Source organism: Vipera ursinii (genome assembly GCF_947247035.1).
Source record: "Vipera ursinii genome assembly, chromosome: 17".
NCBI classification, from domain to species: domain Eukaryota; kingdom Metazoa; phylum Chordata; class Lepidosauria; order Squamata; family Viperidae; genus Vipera; species Vipera ursinii.
In genome coordinates, this window is record NC_139530.1 from 6,831,658 (window position 1) to 6,850,270 (window position 18,613).

The 18,613-nt window shown below is 43.2% G+C and overlaps 1 protein-coding gene across 1 annotated transcript in view; it reads right to left on the reverse strand.

Annotated features, from left to right (window-relative positions):
- Positions 1-726: 726 nt before the first annotated feature.
- LOC310648033 (vomeronasal type-2 receptor 26-like) overlaps positions 727-18,613 on the reverse strand; it is a gene marked incomplete at its 5' end in the record, with an annotated part of 45,749 nt that continues 27,862 nt past the window's right edge. The window contains 2 exons of the mRNA XM_083375663.1: positions 727-1,654; positions 7,405-7,531. Coding sequence (XP_083231789.1) covers positions 744-1,654; positions 7,405-7,531 — 1,038 coding nt within the window. The 3' untranslated portion in view covers positions 727-743. The remainder of the gene's footprint in view (positions 1,655-7,404; positions 7,532-18,613) is intronic.

The following is an 18,613-nucleotide window of genomic DNA, read 5'->3' on the forward strand; positions in this document are numbered from 1 at the left end:
AGGGCCAGGATGGCTGAGAATTGGGGTACAAGGGACCACATACACTGCACAAACCTCCCCAGCCACAACAGACACCTAGACACAGACACAGGCCTCACAGACAATCCTAAAAGGGGCCTTTATGTAGGGTCAGGAAGGCTCATGGGATTAATCTCACAATACTCATCCTGTAGGAGATCCCCAGTTGTTGTCCCTGGTTGCAGATCAAAGACTGAACCCCACTCTCACACCAATTTCTGTGGAATCAAATGCAGGACCCAAAAAATAATCAAGGCTAACTGCAGTTATTATTTTTTTCAGTGCCCACTGGAATTTAACTCCACGAAACAGCAGGATAGATTCCCACAGACAAAAGGATGCACTCATATTTACACATTTCTGGAAAAGAGGATGAAATGGTAACCATCAATATGCATATCTAATAGATGATATAACCATGTCTATTCCTAATTAGCATGCATCAATGTACTTTCATGCCCACCCACTGTTACTATCCTAAAGAAAGAGATACTGTTTCAATAAAAAGAAAAATGTCAGTTGCATTGTCACAGCAGTTTGAATAAAATGTATTGAAAAATGAGGAAATAACTGCATTAACACTTTATTTTTATCTTGTTAATATATTCTTATTCCTACAAGAAATTGGTTTCCTCAAAATCTTACAGACATACTTTATTTATTTGAAGAAAAATTATTGCACCACTCATGTATGGAGACTAGCTTGGAGTTGAAATTCCTCTGTCTCATATTTCCACATTTCTTCTGGCTGTAAGCTGTTCCTTTGTGTTCAGGTCTGGCCTGAGAAGGATAATGTAGCACTTGGGGATGAAGATGCAGACCAGCAGACCAGCACTGGAGGCCAGGATGGAGAAGACCTGCACAGCCACCATGTATTTCCCTTTGGTGCTCAGGTAGGTGGGCACAAAAGTCACCCAGACACTGCAGAAGACCAGCATGCTGAAGGTGATCAGCTTGGCTTCGTTAAAGGCCCCAGGCAGATTCCTGGCCAGGAAAGCCACCATGAAGCAGACGGCAGCCAGGAAGCCCATGTAGCCGAGGTTGAGGTAGAACATGACAAGAGCCCCTTCGTTGCATTGCAGGATAATCTCTGCAGGCTGGGAGTGGAGGTCAGAATCTGGGAATGGGGGAGAAACTCCCAGCCAGATGGAGCAGATGATCATTTGGACAGCAGAAGAAGAAAGAATGATGGAGTTGGCCAAGCTCTTCCCCAACCATCTCTTTGCTCGGTTTCCTGGTTTTGTGGCCAGGAAAGCAAGCACCACCGTGATGGTTTTGGCCAAGAGAGAAGAAATGGCAACTGAGAAGATGATGCTGAAGACTGTTTGTCGTAGAAGGCAGGTGGCTTTCCTTGGTTGACCAATGAAGAGGAAAGGAGACAAGAAGCAAAGCAGAAGGGAGACCAGGAGGATGTAGGAGAGGTCCCGGTTGTTGGCTTTGACAAGGGGAGTTTCTCGGTATTTAATGAAGATAATTAAGAAAAGGCCTGTGGTTACGAACAAGAGTAGAGTAAAAGAGACAAGGATGATGCCCAGATATTCTTCATAAAACAGGAAGTTTATAACTTTTGGGATACATTGGACTCGGTCCTCATTTGGATATTCATCACCTGGACATTTGGTACATTTTCCTGTATCTGAGAAAGGCAGAAAGCAAAATTGTTTAACACTATTTTTTAACTTTAAGAAATACATTCTTGGCACAACATCTGATAACAGGGACATTTTCCAAGATATACTGAGTAGCAATTCCTTGGGGAAAAAATTGAAAATTTCCTTTTCAATTTCTATTCAGCTAAGGTGTATGAATTTGGGGAAAGCCCTAGGACCTGAAACATTCACAGAAATCTACATCATTGCAGGCAAAATATGAAACTGATTGTCGTTCTAGGCATGCTTCCGGAGCTTTCCAGATGGCATTTCTCAATATACTGGATCCAGAGGATGCCTATCCTATGGAATCTAGTTGACTGGTAGAGATATGAACCTTACAAATATCTGAAATGGTTACTGGGGCAGCACTAATATGGCTGTAATGAGGCGCACCCATAACTTTCCACACCGGGCCTCTCCATCCATGAATTGGCTGCTTTCATCTCATTGGATGTTGAAAAAATGCTTAATGAGATTCAGATGGAATTTCTGAAATGCCATGTAAGAATATATGATTTCCACACTTTTCTCACCGTTTGTAGAGATGGAGATCAAGGATATGAAGGGACCATGTGCAGAAAACTGCCTGCCTTAGTATCCTGATATCCACATGTCTATGAGCTCATTCCAATTAGCACTGCCAAGGGCTGCCAGGAACCAGCCAGATATGAGAGACTCTGCCCTGGCTGGGATGTTCGGATGTTCCTTAAGATTGACTAGGGAGTACAGCAATGAACAATGCTTTTGCTGTGCGTTATTTCCTGCTTGTTAAAACTGTATAAATACAATAAACTCTGCATAGGCAGACAGACATTTTGGGACACCCTGCAGTGACTGGTCTCTGAATCTGACAGCTGGCGCCTGAACAGGGACAATAAATCTTTAAAAACAAGTTTGCCTCTCCCTCTAGTATATTACCAGACAAAACATGGTTAGGGCCAGTCCCTTTGATTACTTGGGGACGAGGATACGCTGCTGTGTTTGCTCCTACAGGACCTTTGTGGATTCCAGCATGTTGTGTCCGCCCAGCTAAGGATGTTGTGGCACCAGTCCCCAGATCTGGTTCAAGAAATGGCCAAGATGACTCTACAGACGGCACAGCAGACAATGTATCACCAGACCAGCCGTCCAGTACCGTGGGGAGATATGAAAAGCCTGACCATGAAAGCGCAGGCAGTGCTGCAACAGCAGCATGTGCAGCAAACCCCCGAGAATTTATGCGCTGCCATTTTTGTGGTTTTAACTGCCAATTCCTTAGCCATTATTTGTTTGTGCTTGATTATTAATTGTTGCCCTTTAGCGACAGCAGCTGTCATCTCACCCAAACATTCACTTGAGCAGCGAATGAAGCAAAACCTATGGGTGCAGCTAGCTAACATCACACAAAATGAAGTCTTTTGTTTATCTGAATCATATGACATGGAAAATTTGTTTTCTACATGTCTGATCCCTGTGTGTACCCCTTCTGCAGCAATTCAAAACTTCACTGGTTTGAGCAAATTTCTATTGAATAAAAACTTTAACTATGAGACTATATCTAGTTGACTACCTATGATCTACCCCCTGATGTAATTGCTTTGCACACCCCGATAGTAGCAGTCCCTGAGAATATAACATGCACTAAAATAGTTAATTGTACATCTTCAAGTAAAAAACCTCACTGTTTTTGTATTAGTTCACCTGTTTTAAATTGTACAGCTTTTGAGGAGACTTCCTTTAATTTTGCTCATGTTTGGCTTCCGCAAGGATGGTATTTTACATGTGGTAAAGAAACTTTTAATTACATTCCTGCTAATATTAGTGAAGCACAGTGTTGTCTCAGCCGGTTGATTCCTCTTTTGCTTTCCAAACAGCAAATTCACTCAAACCGTTCTTGACGAGGAGTCACGCTAGATAGCACTTGTGACTCAGAAACAGCTTTACTTAATAAAGCAGAATATGTAGCTTTGGCTATATCTATAGTGGGTGTGCCAGCACTTGCTGTTTGCGCTCATCTTAACATTAACGCTGTTGCATGTAATTTGGCAAAAATAATTAATGCTACTTCTATAGCTATTTCAGCAATCAACCACGAGCTGCAAGCTTTGCGTTAAGGTATTTTACAAAATCATGCTGCTATTGATTATTTGCTTTTACGTCAGCATTTGGGTTGTGAAAGTTTTGAAGGAATGTGTTTTAACCTTTCAGATGTATCACGAACCATCCAGCACCAGCTCAATATTTTACATAATTTGGCCTCTGATTTGAAAATTGATACTTTAGGATCTTGGCGGGAGAGCCTTTGGGCTTGGCTACCCACAAATTTATTGGGAAATGCCCTGCGCTATTTAGTCATTATTTGTGCTATTTTGATTGGTGGGTGCTGTTTTGTTCAGTGTCTCCCTTCCTTTTCCAACATACGTATCACAGCTTTTTGCCCTAAACCCCCTCCCACAATGCCTCAGAGTCAGGTATATGCCTTGTATAAGCAATTGCAAGGATATTCCTCTCCTGATTATGACCCTTCCATTAACCCTTTTTAGAAGTCCTTGGCTAACAAAAAAGAAAAGAGTGAGATGTAGAGATGGAGGTCAAGGATATGAAGGGACCGTGCGCAGAAAACTGCCTGCCTTAGTATCCTGATATCCGCATGTCTATCAGCTCATTCCAATTGGCATTGCCAAGGACTGCCAAGAACCAGCCAGATATGAGCGTCTCTGCCCTGGCTGGGATTTTCGGATGTTCTTTAAGATTGACTAGGGAGTAAAGCAATGAACAATGCTTTTGCTCTGCGTTATTTCCTGCTTGTTAAAACTGTATAAATACAATAAACTCTGCGTAGGGAGACAGACATTTTGGGATACCCTGCGACCACTGGTCTCTGAATCTGACATCCATTACAATTGAAATCCCTACACAGAGGGCTTTCTTATGTGAAATTAAATATGCCTAAATGTATTGATATCATTTCAGTAGATCGAGCCTGTAGTGTAAAGGTTACAGAGTGTCTGAGGTAGGATTAATGAAAGTAAAATGAAAGCTGTTTCTAAACACACACTGCCTTGAATTATTGATAAAAATAAAGGAAGACTATAAACAAATAAATATACTATATTTTAAAAGGGATTGCCCTGTTAATCCCAGTTAGATACTACTTTACACTGACAAACTAATAAGAATTTCTTTCTTTCTTTCTTTACACAAATTAAAGGTTGCCTAGCTCCCAGTGTCTTTAGATTATTTATTATTAAAAAAAAATTCAGAGAACAAAATGAATCCTGAATGGTCCCCATAACCCCAAATCCCCTCCAGCAGGGGCTCAACCTCCCTCTGCTCCAGAGCCTGGAGAGCAGCCTGGTCTTTCAGGGACTCTGGAAGGTCCTCAGGGTGGGAGTCATCCTGAGCAGAAGCCCTCAAAGGTCGGGGGAGGGGGAACGGAGGTCCTATTGCACTGAAAGTTGCTTTGTAAATTTTTAGATTTACCTTTGTGCTTGTATTTGAACATGTTTATTCTTGTAGAATGAGAATTTTTCTGAATTTCACATTCTTTTGGTTTATTTTGAGATAACTTGTTTTCTCCTCTGTAAATATTTCCATCTTAGAAAGCTGCTATGTAGCCTTTGTCTTCACCTTCTAAGAACCTGCAGATGAAGCAATCTGGTCCCCTACTGTCTAGATTTACCAATGCATTCAAGCATTGAACCAGTTCCATGTAAACCAGTATTGTACAGCTTGTTATTAATATTGATTCTCCATTTCCCATGCTTTTTGTTAGTTCTGTTTCATTTGAATCACAATGGTTTATTAGGGGATTTCCCCACCCCCCATTTTGAACCACAACTAGATTTCTTTTTTATTGGAGCTGTAGTTATTCGTATTTCACTATTTACAACAACTTTATTGATTAGCCGTTGGGCCATATCAAAGTGCAAAGTTCCAGCAACAAACTGTCACCAAAACTTGATAAAAGCAATCCAAAATGGAATTTGATAAAATACAATTTAAAATGGAATTAAAATAAAATACAATTTAAGATGAAATAGTAATAAAATACAAATTTAAGATATAGATAAAATATGATAACATTATATTTCGGAGTCGCCCTTGAAATCTACCCCAATCAGTCCCACATATGCAGATCTTAACCGGATCATTTTGTTTAAATACTGTGCTGCGTTAAATGTTATTTTCAGGTTCTGGCTGGACATAAGGTAAGGTGTTTTGATATGGGGATCCCAATGGGTCATTCGTTCGGTATATAGACCAAGATACCTGTCTCTCACCCTCTTATACAGACAACAGTCAAATAGGATGTGAGCCAGGTCCTCTACCTCTGCCGCTCCGCAAATGCAGAGACGCTCATTGTACGGTATAGCATGAAATCTCCCATATCTGACCATTGTGTCAAGCTGTTCGAATCTTGCTCTCGTAAATATCTCCCTAAGATGTTTTGGGAGTTGTAACTTCAAATACCAACAACAACAACAAGCCTATAAACTAGTGTTGAAAGAAAAATCTTCATCAGGGTCCAGTTCAAACTAGGAATAAATAAAATAGAGGCTGCTTAGGGAAGAGGGTTTAGTTTATTGAGTTGCCAGAAACTTCAGTGACACAGCATGTTTCTGAGGTAGCTGACAAAATGGAGGTGGGAGTGGTGGGTTTCTATACCTTCTTTGAGCTTTGTATTTGAGGTTCTTCCTGTTCCTGTGGCATGTACTTTGACCTGCACTTGAGTGTGCCCTTTGGGTATTCTAGTGGTGGAAGGTTAATCCTATTGTGTCCTAAAGGTCACACCTTTAGGTTTTGGATGGGGGATGTAGATTTTAGGAGTCTTTGTCATTCTAATCCCATCAGCTCCAAGCTTCCTGGCCCTAGTCTTCCTAAATGAATCACCAAATCTGCATTTCTAAAAGCTGATTTCTGTTCAGGGCAGAGAGACTGGGGTGGTGGTGGTTTCTGCCTAAGATTTTTCTATCACGCCTTTGGGGAAATATAATTGTTATGTATTGGGCTTGTGGTGTTACACCACGTGCGTTGCTAGAGGAGCTAACGGCTCTCCAGCAACCCAGACAGGCCGTCTCTGGTCCTGCAATTGGTCAGCCCCAGGTGGCAAGCGTGGGTTCAAACCTATTGGCTGCCGCCTAGGGGCTAGACTGTATATTGTGGATGGTTGCGGCCCAAGCTTCAGTACAGTTCCAGCAAGAATAAAAGTATGAGTTATTCTGTACTCAGCCTCGTGTCATCATTCCTGCTCTCCAGAGCCCACGACTTAACAATAATGTTCTGCCTTTTAAATATCCCCCCAAATATTTCCTTCTCTGGGGGTGGGTGCTTCCTTCCTACACTAGAACTGATTGCTTGATATAACTTTGTATGCATCAATTTTGGAGGATGACATAATGTAAATCTGCTTCAGATGAGGAAAAGAAATGGACTTTAGATAATTTCTGAAGCTTCAAAGGATTGAAATCTTCCTAGAGAAGTAAAGATGGAAGGACACATTCAAACTAACAAGTGGAATAATTATTTTCTCTGGCAATGGTAAAGCTTGCCCAATGTGCCTTACCTTCCTTTCTCTTCCTAGCCTCTTCTTCAATATCTTTTGGTTATTCTTCCGGTTAAATAAAAAAGTGCTATTTTGAAAATAAACAAGAAAACACTTAAACTTCAAAATGTCTTTTAACTAGCAGTTTCATGAAAATGCTCTGGCTAACTCCATTTCTACAGGGCCTTCCTTTCCTCCCGTGTCACCCACCTTCCTGAGTGGAGATGGTCCCCTCCGGACAAGGAACGCAGTCGTAGCAGCAAACTGGCTCTCCTTCTCGAGCCCTCTTGACAAATCCAGGATGACAACTTTCCACACATTTGGACTGAGGCAGGGACTAAGCAGAGAAACCAAGAATGACAAAGAAAGTGAGTTAGGACTCACCACCCATGGAAAATGGAGATAGACATGGACGTTAGCCAAGTAGCCTCTGTGCTTCACTTTGGTAAATATGAAATCTCTGACTAGTTCCAAATGGTTGTAGGAGATACAACTACTGGCAGAGTCTTCATTTACTTCCTGCCTTTTGCTTCTTGCATATCCCATTTCTACTTAATAAAGTCTGAAGAGATGGAACTGAAAAAAGATTTAAGCATTAAGTGACAGCCAGTCAGTTCCTCCTCAATGCCTTATTAACACCTATTAAATTCTAAATTTAATATGAATAGATAATCATACTTTAAAATAACGGGTGTATGAAGAATGGAGGAATGCATGTTTATAAAATTCATTCTAAATTTTATATTTATTAAAGTTTTACTGTGTCAGATTTATCAAAATAGAGATAAACTGTGAGGCAGACAGAAACATCTGACTTGTAGGATCTGCAAAAAATAAAAAAGATAGTACATAAAACATTAAAAACCCACCCAGCCCCTTTAAAAGTAATCCAGAACAGTCTCTCAGTGGAGATATAAAGGATTTTTTTTTCAAATTATGACTGTCATAATTTGGTTTTGTCATTCTGCTGATACAAGAATAAAATGGACTCTTCAGTTGTGGTGAGATGAGATGGGTGAAGGCCTAAGAAAGTGTCCCTCAAAAAGTGAGGCATCTTTTGCTGCAGCCAATGGGACGTGGATACGAGGCCCGTGTCAGAAAGGGATATTTCTAAAGCCCATCTAGTTATCCAAGACAAGGTCCTTTCTGTTGAAGAACTGCAATTCGCTGACACCAGATGGCATGGAAAGAAAGATCCACATTTATTATTAGTTAAATATGGAACTTCCTTTTCACCCAGACTGATTAGGGGTGGCTAAGAATCGAGAAAAACAATGGCATTCAAGAGATTTTCAGATGAGAAGCCCTCTTACAAGCCAAAAGCCAAATCTAAGCAGCATTTCCCCTTCATAGATTACTGCCTTGTCGTGGAGAAGGGGCTTGCGTAATTCAATAAAGCTATGAGCTATGCCGTGCAGGGCCACCCAAGACGGACAGGTCATAGCAGAGAGTTCTGACAAAACGTGATCCACTGGAGAAGGAAATGGCAACCCACTCCAGTATCTTTGCCATGAAAACCCCATGGACAGTACCAAAAGGCAAAACAATATGACGCTGGAAGATGAGCCCCTCAGGTCGGAAGGTGTCCAATATGCTATTGGGGAAGAGCAGAGAGCTAGTACTAGTAGCACCAGAAAGAATGAAGCGACTGGGCCAAAGCCAAAAGGACGCTCAGCTGTGGATGTGTCTGGTGGTGAAAGGAAAGTCTGATGCTGTAAAGATTTTTTCTCCATAGGAACCTGAAATGTAAGATCCATGAATCAAGGAAAGCTGGACGTGGTCCAAAAAGAGATGACAAGACTGAACATCGACATCTTAGGTATCAGCGAACTAAAATGGACAGGAATGGGTGAATTTAATTCAGATGACCATCAGGTATACTACTGCGGGCAAGAATCCCTCAGAAGAAATGGAGTAGCCTTCATAGTCAATAAAAGAGTAGGAAAAGCAATAATGTCAGGACCCACCCCAAACCACGTCTTAGGAAGACAAAATTCTTGGAGTCAAATCTATTCCAAAAAGAATCTTTACTATGACATGCTTGGTTGTAGGAAACGAGACAGGACTTAATAATATCCCATGAAGTAAACCCTTATAAAGAGTTCCCGGTTTAACCCCCCTTAACCCCATTTGGTCAGTCCCCCATCCTTTCTCTCGTATCATCCACCTCGTGGGAAAAAGGAACTTAGGACCCTTCATGTTTATTGCTGTCTTCCGTGACAAAAGCCAGATGCTAGCCCCCCCTTTTGTTTCCCCAGTTTCCTTTGAAATGCCTAATACCGGTTCAATATACATCTATCCTCTTCTCTTTGGGAGATGGCAGAATCCATGGAATAATGTTTGAAACATTCCATTTATGAATATGATATAAATGGATTCTGACAGTCCACTCTCCTTAGAAAAAAGATGTGTCCATCTGTAGGGGAAGAAAAGAAAAGAGGAGGAAAAAACATATGTAAATGTTAACTCGGTTTGTTCGGATATTCTGTATGAAATCTCTTAAGCAGCTTCGGTGCTTTAACGTGGTGTTTGCTGACCCATTCATTTTCTGAGGAGGGGAGGTGTTTCCAAGCCACTAAATATTGGGTTGTTCCCTGATGTTTCCTGGAATCCAAAATTTCTTTCACCTCAAAATGTTGTTCTCCTTCAACCATGATGGGAGGTGGTGGTGGTGGAATTTTTGTTCGTAGGGGAGATTGTTGTTCTCTCTTTATTAGACTGCAGTGAAAGATTGGGTGTATTCGTCTAAGATTTTTAGGTAGTCCTAATTCAACTGTTACTGGGTTTATGATTCTTTTAATTGGAAAAGGTCCAATGTATTTTGGTCCTAGTTTTTTACAGGGTTGGAGAGACTTGAGGTATTTTGTAGACAGATATACCATCTCTCCCACCTTGAACGGTGTGGGATCGGCTCTTTTCTTGTCTGCCTGTGTCTTGTGTGCTAATCTAGCCTCTGTTAACGCTTTTCTGACAATAGGCCAGGTGTATTGTTACTGAGCAATCCATCCCTTTAGTTCTGGAATTACCGGTTCTTTTGGATCAGGTATGGGGTTGAAGCTCTGGCCTGTGGCTACTTGAAAAGGAGTGTAACCTGTGCTGGAGTGAACTGCGTTGTTATATGCCACTTCTGCAAAAGGCAGTAGATCCGACCAGTCCGACTGTTGGAAACTTATATAACATCTTAAATATTGCTCAAGTACAGAGTTAGCATCGAGAACTACCAGAAGTACAGGCAGGATTTTGAAGAGGCAGAGGAACTAGAGATCAAATTGCTAACATACGCTGGATCATGGAGAAAGCTAGAGAGTTCCAGAAAAACATCTACTTCTGCTTCATTGACTATGCTAAAGCCTTTGATTGTGTGGATCATAACAAACTGTGGCAAGTCCTTAAAGAGATGGGCGTACCAGACCATCTTATTTGTCTCTTGAGAAACCTATATGCGGGCCAAGAAGCAACAGTGAGAACTGGACACGGAACAACTGATTGGTTCAAAATTGGGAAAGGAGTCCGGCAAGGCTGTATACTGTCGCCTTGCCTATTTAACTTATATGCAGAGCACATCATGAGAAAGGCAGGGCTAGATGAATCAAAAGTTGGAATTAAGATTGCCGGAAGAAACATCAACAACCTAAGATATGCAGATGATACCACTCTAATGGCAGAAAGTGAAGAAGAACTAAAGACCCTCTTGTTGCGAGTGAAGAAGGAGAGTGCAAAACTTGGGTTGAAACTAAACATTAAGAAAACCAAGATCATGGCATCCGGCCCTCTCAATTCCTGGCAAATAGATGGGGAAGAAATGGAGGTAGTGACAGATTTTATTTTCCTGGGCTCCAAGATCACTGCAGATGGGGACTGTAGCCAAGAAATTAAAAGACGCTTGCTCCTTGGGAGGAAAGCCATGGCAAATCTAGACAGCACACTAAAAAGGAGAGACGTCACCCTGTCAACAAAAGTGCGTATAGTCAAGGCTATGGTCTTCCCAGTTGCAATGTATGGCAGTGAAAGTTGGACTATAAGAAAGGCTGAGCGCCAAAGAATTGAAGCCTTTGAACTCTGGTGCTGGAGAAGACTCCTGCGAGTCCCTTGGACTGCAAGGCGATCAAACCGGTCAGTCCTAGAGGAGATCAACCCTGACTGCTCTTTAGAAGGCCAGATCCTGAAGCTAAAACTCAAGTACTTTGGCCACCTCATGAGAAGGAAGGACTCACTGGAGAAGAGCCTCATGCTGGGAAAGGTGGAGGGCAAGAGAAGAAGGGGACGACAGAGAATGAGGTGGCTGGATGGAGTCACTGAAGCAGTAGGCGTGAGCTTAAATGGACTCCAGAAGGTGGTAGAGGACAGGAAGGCCTGGAGGAACGTTGTCCATGGGATCGCGATGGGTCGGACACGACTTCGCAACTAACAACAACAACAACAACAGAGTTAGCCCTTTCCGATTGCCCGTTACCCTGAGGATGATGACTAGATGTCAGTCCTTGGGTAGTTCCTAACAGAGATAAAAATTCCTTCCAGAATGCTGAGGTAAATTGCACCCCCCTGTCAGATATGATGCGTTGTGGTGCCCCATGCAATCTGTAAATATGTTGTACAAAAAGTTTTGCTAATGCTTTTGCAGTTGGAATTTTTGGGCAAGGTATGAAATGGACTTGCTTAGAGAACAGATCAGTGACAGTCCAGACAACGGTGTTTCCGTTGCTTTCTGGTAGTTCTACAATAAAATCCATGGCTATTTCTTTCCATGGGGCTGAGGGATTCACCACTGGTTGTAACAGTCCTGGCGATTTCCCTTGTAACCTCTTGGCCATTGCGCAAATTTGACAATTGCCCACATAGCTTTCTATGTCTTTTTTCATAGATGGCCACCAAAATTGCCTTTTAGTTAAGTGTAATGTTTTTACAAACCCGAAATGTCCTGCTGATTTTGTATCATGGCACAGTTGCAAGAAATTGGTCCTCTGGGTGGCAGGTATGTATAGCTTCCCAAGGTAACCCATCTTTAATAGTGCACACATGCCTATTTTTCTGGAACCATTTGTCCCCTTCCAAGGACTTTTGGAATTCTATTCCGGTTTGGCTATCCACTTCCAGCTTCATTTTTACTTGTGCCCTGGTGGTGACTGGTGCTGCCAGTTGTTGTTCTGGTACAAGTGGTTTAAAGTCAGTTACCTGTGTGCTATTATATTGGGGCATGCGAGATAATGCGTCTGCCAGGAAGTTCTTCCCCCCGGCAAGTGTTTGAGAGTGAAATTGAATCGGTGAAAGTGTTGGGACCAGCGGGCTTGCTTAGGAGTGAGTTTCCTGGGTGTTTTTAGTGCTTCTAAATTTTTGTGGTCAGTCCAGACCTGGAAAGGTATTTTATTTCCTTCCAAAAATTGACGCCAAGTTAATAATAACCACCTTAATGAGAATGCTTCCTTCTCCCATATTGGCCATCGTTGTTCAGTTTCTGTAAGTTTCCTGGATGTATATGCGCAAGGTTGCAACGCCCCCTCATCATTTTCCTGTAGTAATACGTCTCCGACTGCTATGTCGCTCGCATCTGCCTGTATTACAAAAGGTTTGTTGGGATCTGGGTGTTTAAGTAAAGGTTCCGCAGAAAAGAGTCTCTTTAGCCTCTCAAAAGCTGCTTGACATTCCATTGACCATTTTAGAGGCTGGCTGGGTTTCACGGGTGACCCCCCCCTTGTTTTCAACAAATTTGTGAGGGGCATGGCTATTTGGCCAAATGCGGGGATGAATTGGCGGTAGAAATTTGCAAACCCCAGGAAACTTTGCAATTGCTTCCGTGTGCGGGGGGGTGCCCACTCTAGTACTGCCCTGACCTTCTCAGGGTCCATTTCGATGCCCTCTGGAGATATGTGACATCCCAGGTAGTCGATTTTTTTCTGATGGAATTCACACTTCGATAATTTAGCATATAATTGGGCAGCTCGCAACTTCTTCAGGACTGCTCTGACTAGTTTGATATGTTCCTCTTTGGTTTCTGTGAAGATAAGGATGTCATCGAGGTAAACCAGGACCCCCTTATATAGGTGCTCTCTCAGCATGTCATTAATTAATTGCATAAAGACTGCGGGGGCCCCTTGCAGTCCGAATGGCAATACTTTGAATTGATAGCACCCCATTGCGCAGTTGAATGCAGTCTTCCATTCGTCTCCTTCCTTAATCCTAATACGGTAGTATGGTTCCCTCAGGTCTAGTTTGGTAAAAATCTTTCCTTTCGATAGGTGGGATAGCATATCCTTCATTAGGGGAAGGGGGTACAGATTACATTCACTAATTGTATTTAGGTTCCGGAAATCCACGCACAAGCGGAAAGAACCATCCTTCTTCTCCCTGAACAGAACCGGGGTGGCCACTTTGGGTTTGGCAGGCTCAATAAATCCTCTTTCTAAGTTTTTCCTTTATGAATCTTTCCATTTCTGCCATTTCCCTTGGGCTCATGGCATACATCCTGGGTTTTGGGAGTTTTGCCCCAGGTTTGAATTCTATGGTGCAGTCTGTGGGGCGGTGTGGGGGTGAGCTCATCTGCTCTTTCCTCACTGAAAACCTCAGCCAGGTCCCTGTATTCCTCCAATATCTCTGGTAACCCCTTCTCTTTCCCCACTGCTGCTGTCTCCTCCCTATGGATTGGGGGGGGGTGTTTGGGGGTTTTACGTTTTCCTGTTCCCCTTTTGGGAAGTTGAGTTCTGCAGTCCTCCAGTTTATCCCGGGGTTCCATTTCTTCAGCCATTCCAGTCCTAGAATCATTGGGCATTCCATGCCTGGGGCCACTATAAACGTTATGTCCTCCTCATGGGGCCCCAGTGATAGGTGGATTGGTAGAGTGGCTAGGGTAGCTGGTCCCCCCCTGCTATAGACCCATCTAATTGACTGAAGGAGATTGGTTGTTTTAGCCTCCTCACTGGGATGCTCAGTTCCTCCACCAGTGTTGGGCTGATGAGGCAGCGGATGCAGCCAGAGTCTATCAGAGCTTTTGTTTCATTGGCTTTTGGTGCAGAGGAAGCTAATATAGTCACTGTCTTAAGTATGGGTGGAAGAGGTCCACTTACCAAAGGTTCTCCCTCTGAGCTGTCTTCCGAGGTGTCCACCGCCCCTGCGGTATAGGCCGGAGTCCAATCCCAGGTTTTGGCAGGAATTGTGGACTCTACAGCCTCTGTCCCCTTCATGGAAGATTCTTTTGGGTTGCCTTGAGACTTCCCCAGCTTTTTGGAAGATGGTGCCTCTGTTTTGCGTGGAGGGGCTTTCGAACAACATTCTGCAGCACGGTGGCCCTCTCTCCCGCAATTGAAACATCCCTTTGATTTTTTAGCCGTGGCCGGTGGGTTTTTTATAAATGGATTCTGACAAATACTGGGATACAATCCTCAAAATGACAGAATGATCTCAGTTCGAATCCAAGACAAACCATTCAATATCACAGTAGTCCAGGTCTATGCCCCAACCACCAGTGCTGAAGAGGATGAAATTGACCGGTTCTATCAAGCCCTACAGCACCTTATAGAACTAACACCAAAAAATGATGTTCTTATCATCATGGGGGATTGGAATGCTAAAGTAGGAAGCCAGTAGTATGCCGATAGAGAACTACCAGAAGTACAGGAAGGATTTTGAAGAGGCAGAGGAACTAGGGATCAAATTGCCAACATACGCTGGATCATGGAGAAAGCTAGAGAGTTCCAGAAAAACATCTACTTCTGCTTCATAGACTATGCTAAAGCCTTTGATTGTGTGGATCACAACAAACTGTGGCAAGTTCTTAAAGTGATGGGAGTACCAGACCATCTTATTTGTCTCTTGAGAAACCTATATGCAGCTCAAGAAGCAACAATGAGAACTGGACACGGAACCAGTGATTGGTTCAAAATTGGGAAAGGAGTCTGGCAAGGCTGTATACTATCACCCTGCCTATTTAACTTAGATGCAGAGCACATCATGAGAAAGGCAGAGCTAGATGAATCCAAAGCTGGAATTAAGATTGCTGGAAGAAATATCAACAACCTAAGATATGCAGATGATATCACTCTAATGGCAGAAAGTGAAGAAGAACTAAAGATCCTTGTGTTGCGGGTGAAGAAGGAGAATGCAAAACTTGGGTTGAAACTAAACATTAAGAAAACCAAGATCATGGGATCCGGCCCTCTCAATTCCTGGCAAATAGTTGGGGAAGAAATGGAGGTAGTGACAGATTTTATTTTCCTGGGCTCCAAGATCACTGCAGATGGGGACTGTAGCCAAGAAATTAAAAGACGCTTGCTCCTCGGGAGGAAAGCCATGGCAAATCTAGACAGCACACTAAAAAGCAGAGACATCACCCTGTCAACAAAAGTGCGTATAGTCAAGGCTATGGTCTTCCCAGTTGCAATGTATGGCAGTGAAAGTTGGACCATAAGAAAGGCTGAGCGCCAAAGAATTGAAGCCTTTGAACTCTGGTGCTGGAGAAGACTCCTGTGAGTCCCTTGGACTGCAAGGCGATCAAACCGGTCAGTCCTAGAGGAGATCAACCCTGACTACTCTTTAGAAGGCCAGATCCTGAAGCTAAAACTCAAATCCTTTGGCCACCTAATGAGAAGGAAGGACTCACTGGAGAAGAGCCTAATGCTGGGAAAGATTGAGGGCAAAAGAAGAAGGGGATGACAGAGAATGAGGTGGCTGGATGGAGTCACTGAAGCAGTAGGCATGAGCTTAAATGGACTCCAGAAGATGGTAGAGGACAGGAAGGCCTGGAGGAATGTTGTCCATAGGGTCGCGATGGGTCGGACACGACTTTGCAGCTAACAACAACAAGCAGCATTTCTTTCAAATTGTCCCTCAATACATTTGATGTCAGGAAGGGCTTTTCTTTGGATCAAAGAAATATTTGAGGGCTTCAGTTTTCTGGGTCAAGGAATTATACAATATGAGATATTATATAAACAACACACTATTGTAAGCCACTCAGAGTCACTCTGCATAGGGAGACAGGCGGCATATAAATTTGTAGACGCTGAATTCAAATTCCAAAGCCTATTTCCCACTGGGACCCCAAAGACCTCCATCCATGCTCAAATAAACTCCATTGGATCCAGTCCATAACTGAACAGGCATTGCTCAACAGAATTGCCTTCTTCTTCCCTTATATTTGAGGACATGGAACAAGCAAATCTGAGGCTATCAGCACCACAATCCCCAGCACTTGATGGCTTCTCTCACCAGGTTTATGAAGATAATAAATAGCAGAGGTGACACAAAAGGGCCGTTATCTATGTCCCAAACAATTGTCATCCTGGATTCCAGGTTGTCTGAATGAGCTTAGACATTGTTTCATAGTATAGCATCTGAAGTTAGCTTTTTCATTAATACTGAAGCCTCTCAAGTAGTTTAAGAATCATTCCCCTTATTCAATTCTCAGTGAAGGTCATCCACCACGGTGATTAGGCTTAGCCCACTTGAAATAGTTTCTAAGGTTTTGGAAAACAGAAGGACAACAATATTTCACCCACCTTTATCTGTGAAAGATCATCTTGGTTGATAATAAGTCTCTGTCTTTCAAATGTCCCTGAGTGCTGATAGATGTGATCCAGCTTGGTGAGAACCACCCAAGTCCTGATCTTCAGATCTGCTGCTACATCTCCATTTTGATCCAAGTACAGTTTAAAGGTGGAAAGATTACAAAAGTCATTCTTTGCAAGAAAGGGGTGAAACTGTTGAAAGAAAAAACATCAGGTCTAGTCCAAGCTGCGAATAAATAAAATGGAGGCTCTTTGGAAAGAAGGTTCTGTTTACTGAAGAACAGAACCAACAGCATGTGGTTCTGGGACAGCTGAAGAAAATGGAGTTGGGATAGGTGGGCTTTTATACCTTCTTTGGGGTTTTGTGTTTGGAACGCTCCAGGAGGTGGGCTTTTGTCTTTTGCTAGTCTGAAGAGGGTGTAGGATTAATTCTATTATGTCCTAAAGGTCATGTTCCTGTCCTTAGAGTCTTCCTTTTTCTAACCCCATCAGCTCAAACCTTCTCTGGGGCTGTGGCTGAAAGCATTTTGCTTATGAATAATGGTAAAGGTAAAGGTTCCCCCGCACATGCGTGCTAGTCGTTTCCGACTCTAGGGGCCGGTGCTCATCTCAGTTTCAAATCCGAAGAGCCAGCGCTTGTCCGAGGACGTCTCCGTGGTCACGTGGCCGGCATGACTAGACGCCAAAGGCACACGGAATGCTGTTACCTTCCCACCATAGTGGTCCCTATTTTTCTACTTGCATTTTTACGTGCTTTAGAACTGCTAGGTTGGCAGAAGCTGGGACGAGTAAGAGGCGCTCACTCTGTTACGCGGCACTCGGGATTCGACCCACCAAACTGCCGACCTTCTGATCGACAAGCTCAGCATCTAAGCCACTGAGCCACCGCGTCCCTTTCTTGCTTATGAATAGGTGGACCCAAATCTGCAATTCTAAAAGCTGGCCTCTGCCTGGGGGAAGGAAACTGGAGGATGGTTTCTGCCTAAGATTTTTCTCCATTATTCCTTTGGGGAAATATAATATTCTGCCTTTTTAATATCTCCCAAAATATTTCCTTCTCTAGGAAGGTGAGTGGGTGCTGACTTTCAACAAAACTAAAATAAAAAAAGTTAAAAGCTGAAATTTTGGGTTCTTCTCTCATGGAGTCTTTTCACATTTGAATCTTTCTTCTACAATTATCTGACTTGCAAGTATTCTTAGTTGAGAGAACAAGAGTTGCTGCTATCTTCAAAAGTGAAAAACAAAGATTCAGCAAAATCTGTCAATCATATATTGATAAACAAAATTGACAACATTTATCAATTATATAGAACAGTCTACAGCAGTCACAACACAATGGAACAAACCAATAAAGAGATTATTCATAAACTCATTAAAAATAACAGGGTGATTACTTGTGGAAGGGGGGGTTAGAGAGAGCAAGCAGCAGAGGTGCATGGATGATCAGCACTGCTGGATGTGGTTGCTTGAGGGGCGACACCCAGCCGGCAGCCAGGTGGGGCATTCGTGGATGGCCACCAAGAAGGGGAGTCCACCGAAAATAAGGGGGAAAGAGGCGGCATGGGACAGAAGAGGATAAAAGGAGGAAGGTTGGCAGGAAATGGGGGAGAACAAAGGAGGGGCGAGGAAGAGAAGGAATGGAGGCAGAGAGTGAAAGAGAGAGATGGAGGCAGAGAAGCAGAGCGCGGAAGGGGGAGACAGCGCAGATCGGTGGAGAAGGAAGCAAAGTACGGAGAGAAGGGGGCTAGGAGAGAGCGAGAGGTGGGGGGAGATTCAGCACAGAGCTGAGAAGGAGGAGAGAGGAGAGAGGGGAGGAAAGGCTTGCCGTGGGGTCCCTGCTTGGGGGGGGCTGTGAGGGAGGGGGAGGGGAGGAGAGGGAAGGAGAGAAACAGGGAGGGGGGGAGAGAAGAGGCCCGTGACCA